The sequence below is a fragment of the Trichechus manatus genome, unplaced genomic scaffold (genome assembly GCF_000243295.1).
Source record: "Trichechus manatus latirostris isolate Lorelei unplaced genomic scaffold, TriManLat1.0 scaffold00002, whole genome shotgun sequence".
Lineage (NCBI taxonomy): Eukaryota > Metazoa > Chordata > Mammalia > Sirenia > Trichechidae > Trichechus > Trichechus manatus.
Window position 1 is genome coordinate 42,144,112 of NW_004443938.1, and position 15,825 is coordinate 42,159,936.

Below are 15,825 nucleotides of genomic sequence, written 5' to 3' on the forward strand. Positions count from 1 at the left end.
CTGCCAGCCCACCATATAAACAAATCTCTCACTGTCCAGATGTCCATATATGGCCAGACTTCCTATAAGTGACAGCTCAGACTATGCATTGCGTATGGATCTTGGCTCTGAGTCACATTCTTCGGGTATGTTTCCCTGGGAGCTTTGATTTCCGCTTTGAGGGCTGGCACAGACTCCTATTGCTCTTACAAGAAAATGTCTACAACTGAAAGTTGAAAATGTGCAAGATTCCTTCTTTAAATCCAAAAAGACTCCAAGTCTGGCCACTTTCCTGTAGTCCTGCCAGGTTTTCTCTATGTCTAATACCTGATCAAGTACCTTGTTTTAGAGGGGGAAAAAAAAACAAAAAAAAATAAGAGAAAGAATGTAGTACAATCCACAGCTGAACATCTTACAAGACTTAACCAAAGGACCTGTACAAATGATGCCCATGTAGACACACACATACCTTATATAGCTCAGTAAACAGGACTGAGTGGCCAGCTTACTGAATTCCTCATTTTACAGGAAAAAAAAATGTCCTCTATAAAGCATTTGCTAGATAAACACTTGCTTACAAGTCAAAATTAGTGCATCTTAACTATTTTGCATACAAATTGAAAGACCTTTTTTTCCCAATTCTGACCTGCTGTCAATCAAAAGGGTTGGGATAAGTCAAGAGTTGGACCAAGTTATAAGAAGCCACTATATCCACTTTATCGCCCAGAAGCACACAAACATTTGCTGAGTCATCTATAATAGTACAAGAATTCAAATCCCATGGCATGAGTTAAGGACAGAGTGTCAGTCTTTCCTTTTGAATTTCCTGGCACTTGATGGTCAGTATCACAATATAAACATACTTCTGAGTCTGAATATCTTGGGTGTCTTCTCTCTCTCTTTCTCTTTTAATAATAATCTTTTAACTCCTTCAAAAGGGTCTTGATAATAAAACCTCAACTTAGCCCTATAACACAGCATGGCTTTCTATTCTATGCATGTGTTCTGTATATTTCAATATGCATGTTTTCTTTTAGCCATCCATTTGGAGCTAACTATGGACTTTGGACCTTGAGGGACCACATGAGCATTCTGTATGAATGTTACAGTAAAACCAGACTCTTTTTATAATATATCTTGACATTCTTAACAATAGAACAGAATGGTAATATAGCTGCTATATATGTGGAGAAAGAGAAAATTTAGAAAGATCAAATAAAATAAAGTAACAATTCCCTTAAAATTTGAATCTAATTAATCCTCACTACACCCTACAACATTTTTTTTTAATTCTTACTATTATTTTCATTCTACAAATGGAAATTTGGGATATGGCTCCTATTTGTGACTTCCTCAGGATTTGTGAATGGCAGTTCCAGGAATACAACCCAGGTCACCCAACTGTCACCCAGTCCAGCAATTTATCCACTCCATGAATGACAGTCTCCACCCTGTTGCTCATGATGCTGTTGGTGGTGGCTTACAGAGTCTCCTGAGGATTGAAAAATTCCCCCACTGTTCTCCCACCTACCTCTCCCTGCAAGCCACCAGGGCTCACCACCAAGCCCACATCCCACCTAGGTGAGGCCAGAACTTCACATCCTACCCTTCCCCATCCACCATACCTTTCCAGCCATTAGTGGTAGATGTAATTGGGGGTTTAGGCCTTGAAAGATCTCATTGTGGCTTCCCACATATTTTGAACTGTTAAAATCATCCACAAGGGAAGAAAACGTTGGGGGCCAAGTTGCCTTTAATACACATGTGGCTATTAACACAACTTGGAATGTTCCTTCTTTAAATAGGAACTCTTAGGCCCTTCTCTTTGAGGAATGCTTGGAAAGAACATTAAATAACAATGATGAAAATTCTTCCTGAGTTTCAGCGGCCCCCTTTGCTGGCCATTCCCACTGCTGACATGCAACTGCACTGTACAACATGTGGATTGCTTAACAAGGTAACTGTGCATAGATGATGTGGTCTATGCTGAAGTTGGAGTGGTTATTTTTTTCTTGGCTATTTTTCAGTAGAAGAAATTGAAACTCCAAAAAAAAAAAGCCAGTTTAAACACACTAGTTTCAAATTATAAATCTATAGTATTGTTTCTAAAGTTTTTCTTTGCATCAAAAACAGATATGCTTATCTTAAACATATACAATGAAGAGTCAACAACTAAAATCAACCTATTCATTGGTGAACACCATAGTCAAATGATGTGGGATTACAATAGCCAAAAATGGTACAGGCTTGGAATCATTCCCTATACATAAAATAACTGGAGTTATTAAAAAAGCAACTGAACAATACAGATTCTAAGTGAATGCACAGCTAATTAATTTCAGCCTTGGTGAAGCTACCTAGCAATATTAAGAAATGGAGATGTGCTTAGGTTTTATTAGCCATACTTGACATCTGCACACAAGCAGGGAGAATAAAACCTATTCTTTCCTTGACCTGATCTCACTCCATTAAGTTACATGCACCTTGGATAAATAAGAAGTCACAGTCACTACCCATAGATGTGTGAGGGGTCACTACAAATATAATGTTATTCACTGATACTGGCAGTTTATAGCCAAGTATAATGGGGCACACCATTCTTGTTAGTCAATCAAATATTTTTACTTCAAGGCAAACCAAGTCCAATCCATATTTGAGGAATACAGGTTTTAGTGTAAGAAAAATCATTCATTTCTCAAAGGCCCCAACATGATCATGCTTAAAATGCCCCGAATAAACTCCAAGCTTCTTGCTACATCCTTCCTCCCTAGTTCCCCTCTCTTCCTACCCATCCCAACACCCAAAGCCTCTACCAAACCAACACCCTAAAATAAAAATTTGCTCCCATGTAACAAGGGACCCATTCTTCTGGAACCATTGGTGGCCCCTCATCCCCTCTCCCTCCCCACACCTCCAACAATAAAACTGCTACATGTATTAAAAAAGAAAACAAAATAAGGATGCTGGAACTCTCCCCAGGAAAACTGCATGCAGACTCATACCCTGCCTTTGTTCTCCTTCTTTTTTGGCAATGGGCAGCCAAACAGTTATCTCAAATGACAACCGGCCAAATGCCTACATTTCCAATACGGAATTCTAGTTGTGCAGGTAGACGACTTGGAGACTTGCAGCTGGTTATGATGAACTAACTCCTTTTCTGCTCTCGAGAGAGTTTCAAAAACATTCAAATCACTAATACTAAAGTCATTACAAAAATAATAATTTTAAAAAAGGAAGGTATTTCGATTATTTTAGGAAGGCCTGCTGTTAGCGTCTTCAGCTACCTACCTCCTAAAAAGGATTTCTGTTAGTGAATAGAAAACAGGCACAGCTATTAGACACAGAAGTGAGTCCTATAAAATAATAATAATTGCCGACGTGTCTTTAAATGTTATAAATCAGGAGTGGTACGAAAAGGAAAGAAAAAATCCTATTTGGTGCTGGAAATACTGCGCCTTTTCTTTTTTTTTTCCAAAAAAGGTGGAGTGTGCCAGCTTTTTTCAGACTGGAGGAATGCTGAGTGTCAAGGGGTCAGGATCAATCCGGTGTGAGTTGACGAGGCAGGAAGGTGGGGAGGAATGCGAGGAATGTCCCTGTTTGTGTAGGACTCCATTCAGCTCATTGGCGAGCCGGGGCTGCCCTGAGCGTATAAAAGCCTGGGCCGCCCGCCCCAGCCTTACACAACTCTTCCCCGCTGAGAGGAGGCTGCCTGTGCAACTCCATCCACAGACCACCGACCGCCTTCAGCCCGACGGCAGCCGCCCCGGCCAACAGCACCCGACACGACAGCCAGCCCGGCGCGTCCAGGCACCCACCTCCGGGGGAAGTCCGCGGCAGACCTCCCGGCCGACCTTCAGTGCCCGCCCCGCCGCAGCCCCGCCGCGCTCCGAGCCGTAGCCCGCTCCTTACGAAGCACGCAGACCATGTCTGCCGCCGGCGTGGGCTCCGTCCGCTTCGCCTTCGTGCTCCTGCTCGCCCTCTGCAGCCGGGTAAGCGTGGAGACCCCGCCGCGGCCCGGTGGCTGCTGGGGAGGAACTCTAAGCCGGGAAGGGGAGGGTCCGCGTCGCCAGGCGGAGCGCCTCTCTGACCGCCGCCTCTCTCCGCAGACCGCCACCAGCCAGGACTGCAGCGGGCAATGCCAGTGCGCGGCCGCGCCGGCGCCGCGCTGCCCCGCCGGCGTGAGCCTAGTGCTGGACGGCTGCGGCTGCTGCCGTGTATGCGCCAAACAGCTAGGTGAGCTGTGCACAGAGCGCGACCCCTGCGATCCGCACAAGGGCCTCTTCTGCGACTTTGGCTCCCCGGTCAACCGCAAGATCGGCGTGTGCACCGGTAAGACCTGCAGCCCCTGCCCCAGCCCTGTGCCCTACGCCCCGTACCTGGCGGCACTTAGTATCTGGCCACCTCTTCCCTCACGCCCACCCGCTTGCCGGAATTTCAAATTGAATCCCTTACTCTAGCTGCTCCCAATTCACATTGCTGACGCGCTTACAATTCCTTTGCCAGCGACCAGTGCATCTAACCCCTGCATCCCCCCTTTCCCCTTCCTCTCCTTCAGCTAAAGATGGTGCCCCCTGCGTCTTCGGAGGGACAGTGTACCGGAGTGGGGAGTCCTTCCAGAGCAGCTGCAAATACCAGTGCACTTGCTTGGACGGGGGGGTGGGCTGCGTGCCCCTCTGCAGCATGGACGTTCGCCTGCCCAGCCCGGACTGCCCCTTCCCGCGGAGAGTCAAGCTGCCCGGGAAATGCTGTGAGGAGTGGGTGTGTGATGAGCCCAAAGACCACACCGTGGTTGGCCCTGCCCTCGCCGGTGAGTTGAGTCTTCTAAGTCAGTGTTGTGATTCCCCGTGTGACCTACTCCTGTCATTAACAGTGATCCCCTAACTTTGCCAAAGGTAAAGGGAATGGCTCATCCTCGCCTCTTAGTTTGTATTTGTGTGTTCTGCTCACAGCTTACCGACTGGAAGACACGTTTGGCCCAGACCCAACAATGATTCGAGCCAACTGCCTGGTCCAGACCACAGAGTGGAGTGCCTGTTCCAAGACTTGTGGGATGGGCATCTCCACCCGGGTTACCAATGACAACGCCTTCTGCAGGCTGGAGAAGCAGAGCCGCCTCTGCATGGTCAGGCCTTGTGAAGCTGACCTGGAAGAGAACATTAAGGTACCTTTTCTGCTCTTCTATTAACTGATTTTCCTGAAGTGATAGTGGCTAAGACCAAAGTTTAGATCTCTTACCACCCTTATTATTATAGGCCCATTATGTCCAAAAATATCTAACCATGGAGCTATTTTGCTGGAATGAGACATTGTGTAATAGGAACCACCAGCTTTCCACTACAAAGTCCTCCACAGTGTTACTTAACTCAAGACATCCCAAGAGAGGCTGTGTCTATTTTTGGAAAACTGGCAAGTGAGGCTCAAACTTCCTCTCCTCAAAATATAAACAAAAGTAAGACTATAACTAGAAACACAGAGAGTTGAAAAAAGCCACTCCCTTTGTGAAGTCATTGATTTTTCTCTTCTCCCTTGTCTTCCTTAGAAGGGCAAAAAGTGCATCCGTACCCCCAAAATATCTAAGCCTATCAAGTTTGAGCTCTCTGGCTGCACCAGTGTGAAGGCCTACCGGGCCAAGTTCTGTGGAGTGTGCACCGATGGTCGATGCTGCACCCCTCACAGAACCACCACCCTTCCCGTGGAGTTCAAGTGTCCTGATGGCGAGGTCATGAAGAAGAGCATGATGTTCATCAAGACCTGTGCCTGCCATTACAACTGCCCCGGAGACAATGACATCTTTGAATCGCTGTACTACAGGAAGATGTATGGAGACATGGCATAAAGCCAGAGAGAGTGAGAGACATTAACTCATTAGACTGTAACTTGAACTGATTCACATCTCATTTTTGTGTAAACATGATTTCAGTTAGCACAAGTTATTTAAATCTGTGTTTCCATCTGGGAAAACAAATTCCCACCAAATTCAAAACATTGTGCTCTGTGGCATTCAAACAGTCTATCAACTCCAGACACTGGTTTGAAGAAAGTAAGACTTGACAGTGGGACCACATTAGCTCACAACGTCACAATGTATAATAAAGAGTGTGGCTTCGGGAGCAGTGGGAGGGTACCAGGAGAAAGTAGTACCGTCAGGATGTTATCTTAAAGCGGAAGGGAGCTTGTAATGTGGAGTGTAACTGAGAAGGAAAATTTTAGTAAGCTCAATGACCTGCCTGTAGCTCCAGCAACAACTAGGATGTGTGTTCTCCAGCCATTAAGAGGCTGAGTCAAGATGTTCTTGAAGTCAGAACAGCAGATTCAGCTTTGACATTCTGATTTGAATGGCAGTGTTCAGGAATCAGAATCCTGTCTATTAGACTGGACAGCTTGTGGCAAGTTAGTTTGCCTCTAACAAGCCAGATTTTTTTATTGATATTGTAAATATTGTGTATATATATATTTGTACAGTTATCTAAGTTAATTTAAAATTGTTTGTTTTGGTTGTTAATGCTTTGATATTTCAAATGTTAGCCTCAATTTCTGAACACCATAGGTAGGATGTAAAGCTTGTCTGATAATTCAAAGCATGAAATGGATACTTAAATGGAAATTTTGTTCAGTTAGAGTGACAGTTCACCAAGTCAGGTTGTTTGCTAAAGGTGAGGCAGTGATGTCCTTGGAAGTCTGACTTGTAGGTTGGAAATGTGCTAGCCTCACTTTTAATGAACAAAAGGCCATTATTAAAAAAACGAGTGGCTTTATAGCTGATCAGTTTTTCCACCTGGAAGCATTTGTTTCTACTTTGACTATGACTGTTTTCTGGACAGTTTGTTGAGAGTGTGACCGAAAGTTACACGTTTGCACCTTTCTAGTTGAAAATAAAGTATATATTTTTTCTATAAAGAATTTGTTTATTCATTTATTCTTCTAAACATTTCTGAGTTTTCTTGAGTATAAATGGGAAGGTTTTGTTTATTGTAAAACAATTCACCAATAATTTTCTAAACAAATATCTTTTATTATACATACTAATAAATTGGTTATTCACTTAGAATTTTTACATAAACATAATATACACTGAATCAAGGGTCGCAGGCTTGCAGACATACTATATTGAACACACAGCCATGTTTTGTTTATCTTCACAGTAATTTATAAAACTTCAAATTCAATAGTCTAGATTATTTCAGTTTCCACTAACCCTTATTTTATCACACCTGGCCCTGTTTACATACAGTACCTCTCTGGACATTGTAGACATTTTATTTCCAACCCTTTGCATCACAAAGCTAGTCTATCTGCCTTGTTGTTGAATTTGTATGCTCTACTATAGGTCTATTTCTGAAATGCCATCTTACTGTTAAATATTAAAAGTATAAAATGAAATCTGCATTAAATGGAACCATTTAATAGGCCTTATTTTGTACAATTCTGTTTTCAGTTGCCAAGATATCCAATCACAAATAGATGATGGTGTAAGTAAAAAGGAAGATAAGCAAATCTGTTCACTAACATTAATAGAAATTTGTCTTACATTAAAATCAGCATTTCCATTTTCCCAAGTCTTTGACTTTATCAGAACTCAAGATCAATGGATCTTACCATATGAAGTGGTTTATAAGTGATAAAATGAATTGTTCAAGAAGCCTACTGTAGAAATGAGATTAGACCTACCCAGGCCTCTACTGAAAAGTGAGCTGAAGCAAGTGGCAAACAAAAGAAGTACTCCAAGGGCAACTAGAATTCTGTTTTTGTCCAGAACAGAATAGCTGTGAATTTTAGAGAAGAAAATAGTTGCAGACAAACTAACCTGTCACTGGGTAATTAGCAATGTTTTAGTGCCAGTGTCATCCCAAGAGACAAAAATACACCTGAAAATAAAGACTAGTTCTACAAACAGTGCCCACACCACAAACCAAAGGAAAAACTTCCCGTGTTCAAAATGTAAAAAGTATTTCTGGTCAAAACATCAGAATTTGGGATACACCCATATACGTATATAGCAACACCGTCAGTAACAGCACCCCACTTCCCCAAGTAAACACACACGCACACACACAGAGTACATTACTTAGTTCACATTTCTTTTGTCAATTGATTCCTAGCTTCAAAGATGAAAACCATGTAAATGAGTGTGACTATTCTAAAAGAAATTGGAGAATTCTAGGAAGACAGCAGTAGTGGTGAAAATATAGATTTTGGATTTTCCAAGTATCCACATAAAAAAAGAGGAAATAAATGGCAAAGCCAAAACCCTATGAACAATATATATATTTTTTTAAATTAGATGACAAGGCACCCCCTTGAGCCCTAAAATATAAGTGAGTAGGGGCAAATTATAAGACTTGCACTGTGTCAGCTTATGTATGGGAAAAAATAGAGGGATGCAACAGGGCATCTAATGCTTCTGAGAATAGGAGAGCTCCAAAATAGTAACAAGTATTCACTAGAAAGTATAGGAAGCCAATTTTGGAAGAGCTGTTGCAACTGGTGGGGGTTTTGGCTACTCTAAGAAAACTTACAGGCCAGGGCTCTCTTCCTGGAGAAGACCCCACACTGTTGGGAATGGAATCAAAATCAGATCAAGAACAACAGAGACAATAAGAGAAAAGGTCCAGATAAAAATGAGGAAGGGAACAGAAGTAGGAAATCTCATGAAACATACTGCTATATTTTTAACTACATGAAAACAGAAAAAAGGGAGCTCTGTGAGGTTAGAAAAGCTATCTTAATCAAGCTTCCTTCCTGAACAAAGTTCAGGAAAACTAATTTTATATATAAATGTGGAAAACGAAACTATTGAAGCCAAATCTCTTACAAAGCATTAGATGAGAAAAAAAGAAATAAAGGGGAGAATAATATACCTGTGTATAATAAAAGCATGCCAGAAACATATGCTATCAAAACTATAATCTATCATTTCAAATGCACTTTAAAAAAAGATACTATACATAAATGATAATACAAAAATAACTAATGACAAAATAACATAAATTAGAATTCAAAAACTTAGAAATGTGACAGAACCTAAGAAAGAATTAGAAATAAAACAAATCAAACTTGAAGGAACACATGAGTGAATGAACACAACAGATAATTCCTTAAGGAAAATGAATGGTGAAAGGGAAAAACAATTTTAAATTAAAGAAGAAGAAATAAAAATTGTTCCAGTAAAAATGATAAATATTGTGATAGGCAAAGAAGATCCAACATATGGATAGCAGGAGTTCCTAACGAAGAAAAAATCAGAAACTAAAAAGCAAGAAAACTTTACTGAAATAAAAAAAAAAAATAATGATTCGAAAGCACGTATTGAAAAAGCACACAGTGTACCTAATAAAATCAACTCAGAACAACCAACACTAAGACACATGTTAGTAAAGTTGTTGGCATTTAAAGAAAAAGGAAAAATCCTCTGGACATCTAGGCAAAAATTACAAAGTCTTAAAATAAAACAAAATTAGCTTATCATCAGAATTTCTGACTGTAACACTTTATGTCAGAATAAAATGGAATAACATATTTAAGATATTCAAGGAAAGAAAATAAGAGCCAAAGAATTTCTATCCTGCAAAACTTAGTTTCAAGTATAAAGGACACAGAAAAACTGTTAAAAAATTATAAGAATGCATGGAATATTGATCTTATGAGCCTTTCCTGAAGTACCTACCAGAGAACAAATTCAGACAACCAAAATATCTAGAGAGATTTTTACATAAGGGCTATTGATGACTATTAAATATAGCGTATATTTAGAACTAACATTAAATGAAGGTAAAAAAAGAGAAAATATAGTACACAGTGGCTATATGCTCTGACAATGTAGATAGAGTACAGCCATAAAAAATAAGGGAGAGAATGGGGATAGCATATATTAGATTCTGCCCCCTAAAATGTAACTGTTTTTATTAGTCATGAATAGTGGTGTTTGTAGGAATAATGGTATTTTGAGACTATTGTGCATGTAATGTGCTGTCATTAGGTGCTGTCAAGTCAGTTCCAATTCATAGTGCCCCTATGTACAACAGAATGAAAAACTGCCCAGCCTGTGCCATCCTCACAATCATTGCTATGTTTGAGCCCATTGTTGCAGGTACTGTGTCAATCCTCTTTTTTGCTAACCTTCCTCTTTACCGAACATGATGTCCTTCTCCAGAGACTGGTGTCTTCTGACAACATTTACAAAGTACATGAGATAAAGTCTCGCCATCCTTACATCTAAGGAGCATTCTGTCTGTACTTCTTCCAAGAAAGATTTGTATTCATTCTTCTGGCAGTCCATGGTATATTCAATACCCTTCACCAACACCGTAATTCAAAGGCATCAATTATTCTTCGGTCTTCCTTATTCATTACCCAGCTTTCACATGCATGTGAGGTAACTGAAAATACAAAGGCTTGGATCAGACTCACCTTAGTCTTCAAGGTGACATCCTAGTTTTTTTTAACACTTTAAAGAGGCCTTTTGCAGCAGATTTGCCCAATGAAATGTGTCATTTGATTTCTTGACTGCTGCTTCCATGGGCGTTGATTGTGGATCCAAGTAAAATGAAATCCTTGACCAACTTCAATCTTTTCTCCGTTTATCATGATGTTCCTTATTGGTCCAGTTGTGAAGATTTTTGTTTTCTTTATGTTGAGGTGTAATCCATACTGAAGGCTATAGTATTTGATCTTCATCAGTAAGTGCTTCAAGTCCTCTTTGCTTTCAGCAAGTAATGTGTGTAATGTAGGATAAAGCAAATAAGCAATTATGGATATTCTATTACTCCTAGTGTTGGTGAGAAGTGGGAATCTCAGTGAGGAAGTCAGAAGATAGAGATGTAATGTACAAGTGGTTAAATGAAATTCTGTAGTCCTAAGTTTGAATTGGAAATATCAGTGTAAATTCATGAGGTATTTCATCTCTAAAAATTCACACTACACACACATACATATTTCTTTTCTCACTGAAAAGCTAAGATACAATGCCAACTCAATAACCAATAGCATCTCTAGGCCCAAACTGTGCTCTTGAAATATTGCTTCCCATTAACAGAAATCAGGGATTCTTGGAGAACGGCTGACTCCAGGTCTGGGGCAAGAAATGTACAAGATAAATCTGGAACATCTTCATATTAGATAATAAGGAAGTTAACAAGGACTGTTAGAATCATATCAAAAAGATTCAGAAGATAAAATAGATTCCTACTAAAGATGGAAAAAAATTGAGCTTTAGTGAGTATAAGAATTGCAGTGGTTTAAGCCCACTGTTGTTGTTTGGTGCCATTGAATCAGTTCCAGCTTATAGTGACCCTGTGGATAACAGAAAGAAACACTGCCTTGTCCTGCACCATCCTCATAATAGTTGCTATGTTTGACCACATTGTTGCAGCCACTGTGTCAATCTATATCATTGACGGTCTTCCTCTTTTTCTCTGACCCTCCACTTTACCAAGCATGATGTCCTTCTCCAGTGACTTCTCCCTCCTGATAACATGTCCAAACTATGTAAGACAAAGTCTTGCCATCCTCACTTCTAAAGAGTATTCTGGCTGTATTTCTTCCAAGACAGATTTGTTCATTCTCTTTGCAGTCCGTGGTATATTCAATATTCTTTGCCAACACCATAATTCAAAGGCATCAATTCTTCTTTGATCTTCCTTATTCATTGTCCAGCTTTCCCATGTATGTGAGGTAATTGAAAACACCAGGGCTTGGGTCAGACACACCTTAGTCCTTAAAGTGACATCTTTGCTTTTTAACACTTTAAAGAGGTCTTTTGCAGCAGATTTGCCCAATGAAATGCGTCATTTGATTTCTGGACTGCTGCTTCCATGGACATTGATAGTGGATCCAAGTAAAATGAAATCCTTGACAACTTCAATCTTTTCTCCATTTATCATGACGTTGCTTATTGGTCCAGTTGTGAGGATATTTGTTTTCTTTACGTTGAGGTGTAATCCATACTGAAAGCTATAGTCTTTGATCTTCATCAGTAAGTGCTTCGAGTCCTCTTTAATTTCAGCAAGCAAGGTTGTGTTATCTGCATAATGCAGATTATTAATGAATCTTTCTCCAATCCTGATGCCTCATTCTTCTTCATAAAGTCCAACTTCTTGGATTATTTGCTCACCATACAGACTGAATAATTATGGTGAAATGATACAACGTTTGTGCATGCCTTTCCTGACTTTAAACCATGCAGTATTCCCTTGTTCTATTCAAATGACTGTCTCTAGATCTATATACAGGCTCCTCATGAGCACAATTAAATGTTATGGAATTCCCGTTCTCTGCAATGTTATCCGTAATTTGTTATGATCCAACAGCTGAATGAATTTGCCTGGTCAATAAAACACAGGTAAAAATCTTCTGGTATTCTCTGCTTTCAGCCATGATTCATCAGATATCAGCAATGATATCCCTCATTACAAGTCCTCTTCTCAATCTGGCTTGAATTTCTGGAACCAATGTAGACAGGTTTCAGCTGAGCTTCCAGACTAAGACAGACTAGGAAGAAGGACCTGGCAGTCTACTTCTGAAAAAAATTAGCCAGTGAAAACGTTACGAATAGCAGTCAAACATTGTCTGATATAGTGCCGGAAGACAAGCCCATCGGGTTGGAAGGCACTCAAAATACAAGTGGGGAAGAGCTGCCTCCTCAAAGTAGAGTCGACCTTAATGATGTGGATGGAGTCAAGCCTTTGGAAACTTCATTTGCTGATATGGCAAGACTCAAAATGAGAAGAAACAGCTGCAAACATCCATTAATAATCGGAACATGGAATGTACTGACTGTGAATCTAGAAAATTGTCAAAAATGAAATGGAACACATAAACATCGCTATCCTAGGCATTAATGAGCTGAAATGGACTGGTATTGGCCATTTTGAATGAATAATCATATGGTCTACTCTGCCAGGAATGACAAATTGAAGAGGAATGGCATGGCATTCATCGTCAAAAAGAACATTTCAAGACCTATCCTGAAGTACGACACTGTCAGTGATAGGATAATATCCATATACCTACAAAGAAGCCCAGTTAATATGACTATTATTCAATTCTACACATCGATCACAAATGCCAAAGATGAGGAAATTGAAGATTTTTAGCACCATGTGCAGTCTTAAAATGATCAAACATGCAATCAAGATGCATTGTTGATTACTGGTGATCGGAATGCAAAATTTGGAAACGAAGAAGGATCGGTAGTTGGAAAATATTGCCTTGGTGATAGAAACAACACCAGAGATGGCATGATAACATTTTTCAAGACCAACGACTTATTCATTGCAAACAACCTTTTTCAACAACAGAAATGGTGACTATACACACATACCTCATCGGATGGAAAACACAGGAATCAAATTGACTACATCTGTGGAAAGAGATGATGGAAGAGTTCAATATCATCAATCAGAAGACCAGTGACGGACTTCAGAACAGACCATCAATTGCTCGTAGACAAGTTCAAGTTGAAGCTAAAAAAAATTAAAACATATCTATGAGAGCCAAAACATGACCTTGAGTATATCCCACCTGAATTTAGAAACAATCTCAAGAATAGATTTGACACATTAAACACTAATGACTGAAGACCAGACAAGTTGTGGGATGACATCAAGGACATCATACATGAAGAAAGCAAGAGATCATTAAAAAGACAGGAAAGAAAGAAAAGACCAAAATGGATGTCAGAAGAGACTCTGAAACTTGCTTTTGGACGTTGAGTAGCTAAAGCGAAAGGAAGAAATGATGAAGAAAAAGAACTGAACAGAAGACTTCAAAAGGCAGCTGGAGAAGACAAAGTAAAGTGTTAATAATGAAATGTGCAAAGACCTGAATTTAGAAAACCAAGTTCTAAAGGGAGTGTGTTCAGAGGGAAGAATGCACTTGGCGTTTCTCTTGCTGGAAGAACTAAAGAAAAAAATTAAAGCCTTGAGGTGCAATTTTGAAGAATACTATGGGAAAAATATTGAACGACACAGGAAGCATCAAAAGAAGATGGAAGAAATATACACAGCCATTGTACCAAAAAGAATTGGTAGATGTTCAACCATTTCAGGAGGTAGCATGATCAAGAACTGATGGTACCGAAGGAAGAAGTACCAGCTGCAGTGAAGGCACTGGTGAAAAACAAGGCTCCAAGAATCGAGGGAATACAATTGAGATGTTTCAACAAATAGATCCAACACTGGAGGTGCTCACTTGTCTATGCCAAGAAACTTGGAAGACAGCTATCCAGCCAACCAACTAGGAGAGATCCATATTTGTGCCCATTCCAAAGAAAGGTGATCCAACCGAATGCTGAAATTATTGAACAGTATCATTAACATCACATACAAGTAAAATTTTGCTGAAGATCATTCAAAATTGATTGCAGCAGTACATCAACAGGGAACTGGAAGAAACTCAAGCCGGGTTCAGAAGAGGACGTGGAACAAAGGATATTATTGCTGATGTTAAATGGATCTTGGCTGAAAGCAGAGAATACCAGAAAGATGTTTACCTGTGTTTTATTGACTGTGTGGATCATAACAAATTATGGACAACATTGTGATGAATGAGAATTCCATAACACTTAGTTGCGTTCATGAGGAACCTGTACATAGACCAAGAGGCAGTCATTCAAACAGAACAAGGGGATACTTCGTGGTTTAAAATCAGGAAAGATATGTGTCAGGGTTGTAGCCTTTCACCATACTTATTCAATTTGTACACTGACCAAATAATCCGAGAAGCTGGAGTATATGAAGAAGACCATGGCATCAGGATTGGTGGAAGACTCATTAACAACCTGCAATATGCAGATGACATAACCTTGCTTGCTGAAAGTGAAGAGGACTTGAAGCACTCACTAATGAAGATAAAGACTACAGCCTCAGTATGGATTACACCTCAACATAAAGAAAACAAAAATCCTTACAACTGCACAAATAAGCAACAGCATGATAAATCAAGAAAATATTGAAGGTGTCAAGAATTTCATTTTACTTGGATCCACAATCAATGCCCATGGAAGTAGCAGTCAAGAAATGAAATGGCAGATTGCACTGGGCAAATCTGCTCCAACAGACCTCTTTAAAGTGTTAAAAAGCAAAGATGTCATCTTGAGGACTAAGGTGTTCTTGACAATCATGGTATTTTCGATTGCCTCATATGCATGCAAAAGCTGAACAATGAATAAAGAAGATCAAAGAAGAATTGATTTCTTTGAATTATGGTGTTGGCAAAGAGTATTGAATATAGCATGGACTACCAGAAGAATGAACTAGTCTGTCCTGGAAGAAGTACGACCAGAATGCTCCTTGGAAGCAAGATTGGCAAGACTTTGTCTAGCTTACTTTGGACATGTTATCGGAGGGACCAGTTCCTAGAGAACAACATCAGTCTTGGTAAGGTAGAGGGTCAGTGAAAAAGATGAAGACACTCGATGAGATGGATTGACACAGTGGCTGCAACAATGGGCTGAAATATAGTAACAATTGTGAGGCTGGCACAGGACCAGGCAGTGTTTTGTTCTGTTGTACGCAGTGTCACTATGAGTTGGAACCAACTGGTGGCACCTTATAACAACAACAGTCTTTACAGGAGCAGACTGCCACATCTTTCTCCTTCAGAGTGGGTGGGTTGGAACTGCCAACCTTGTGGTTAGCAGCTGAACACTTAACCGCTGCACCACTAGGGCTCCTTTCAACAGGATACAAAGGTACAGTTGGATAGAAAACACCACTCTTATGTAAAACAAAAAATTGCTCTTACCCACTACCTTTATCTAATTAAAAACAAGCAAATAAACAAAATCTAGAGACACTAGTTAATGAAGGATGGTGGCAGCACAGGAGGCACCAAGAGAAATGTGGAGGA

General features: G+C 40.1%; 1 protein-coding gene across 1 annotated transcript; it reads left to right on the forward strand.

Moving 5' to 3' along the window:
• Positions 1-3,902: 3,902 nt before the first annotated feature.
• Positions 3,903-6,876, forward strand: CCN2 (cellular communication network factor 2). Its single transcript, XM_004368918.1, has 5 exons — positions 3,903-3,968; positions 4,086-4,308; positions 4,535-4,786; positions 4,929-5,140; positions 5,519-6,876. Exons 1-5 carry the CDS (start codon positions 3,903-3,905, stop codon positions 5,813-5,815), a joined length of 1,050 nt encoding a protein of 349 aa, XP_004368975.1. The 3' UTR covers positions 5,816-6,876.
• The last annotated feature ends 8,949 nt before the right edge of the window (positions 6,877-15,825 follow it).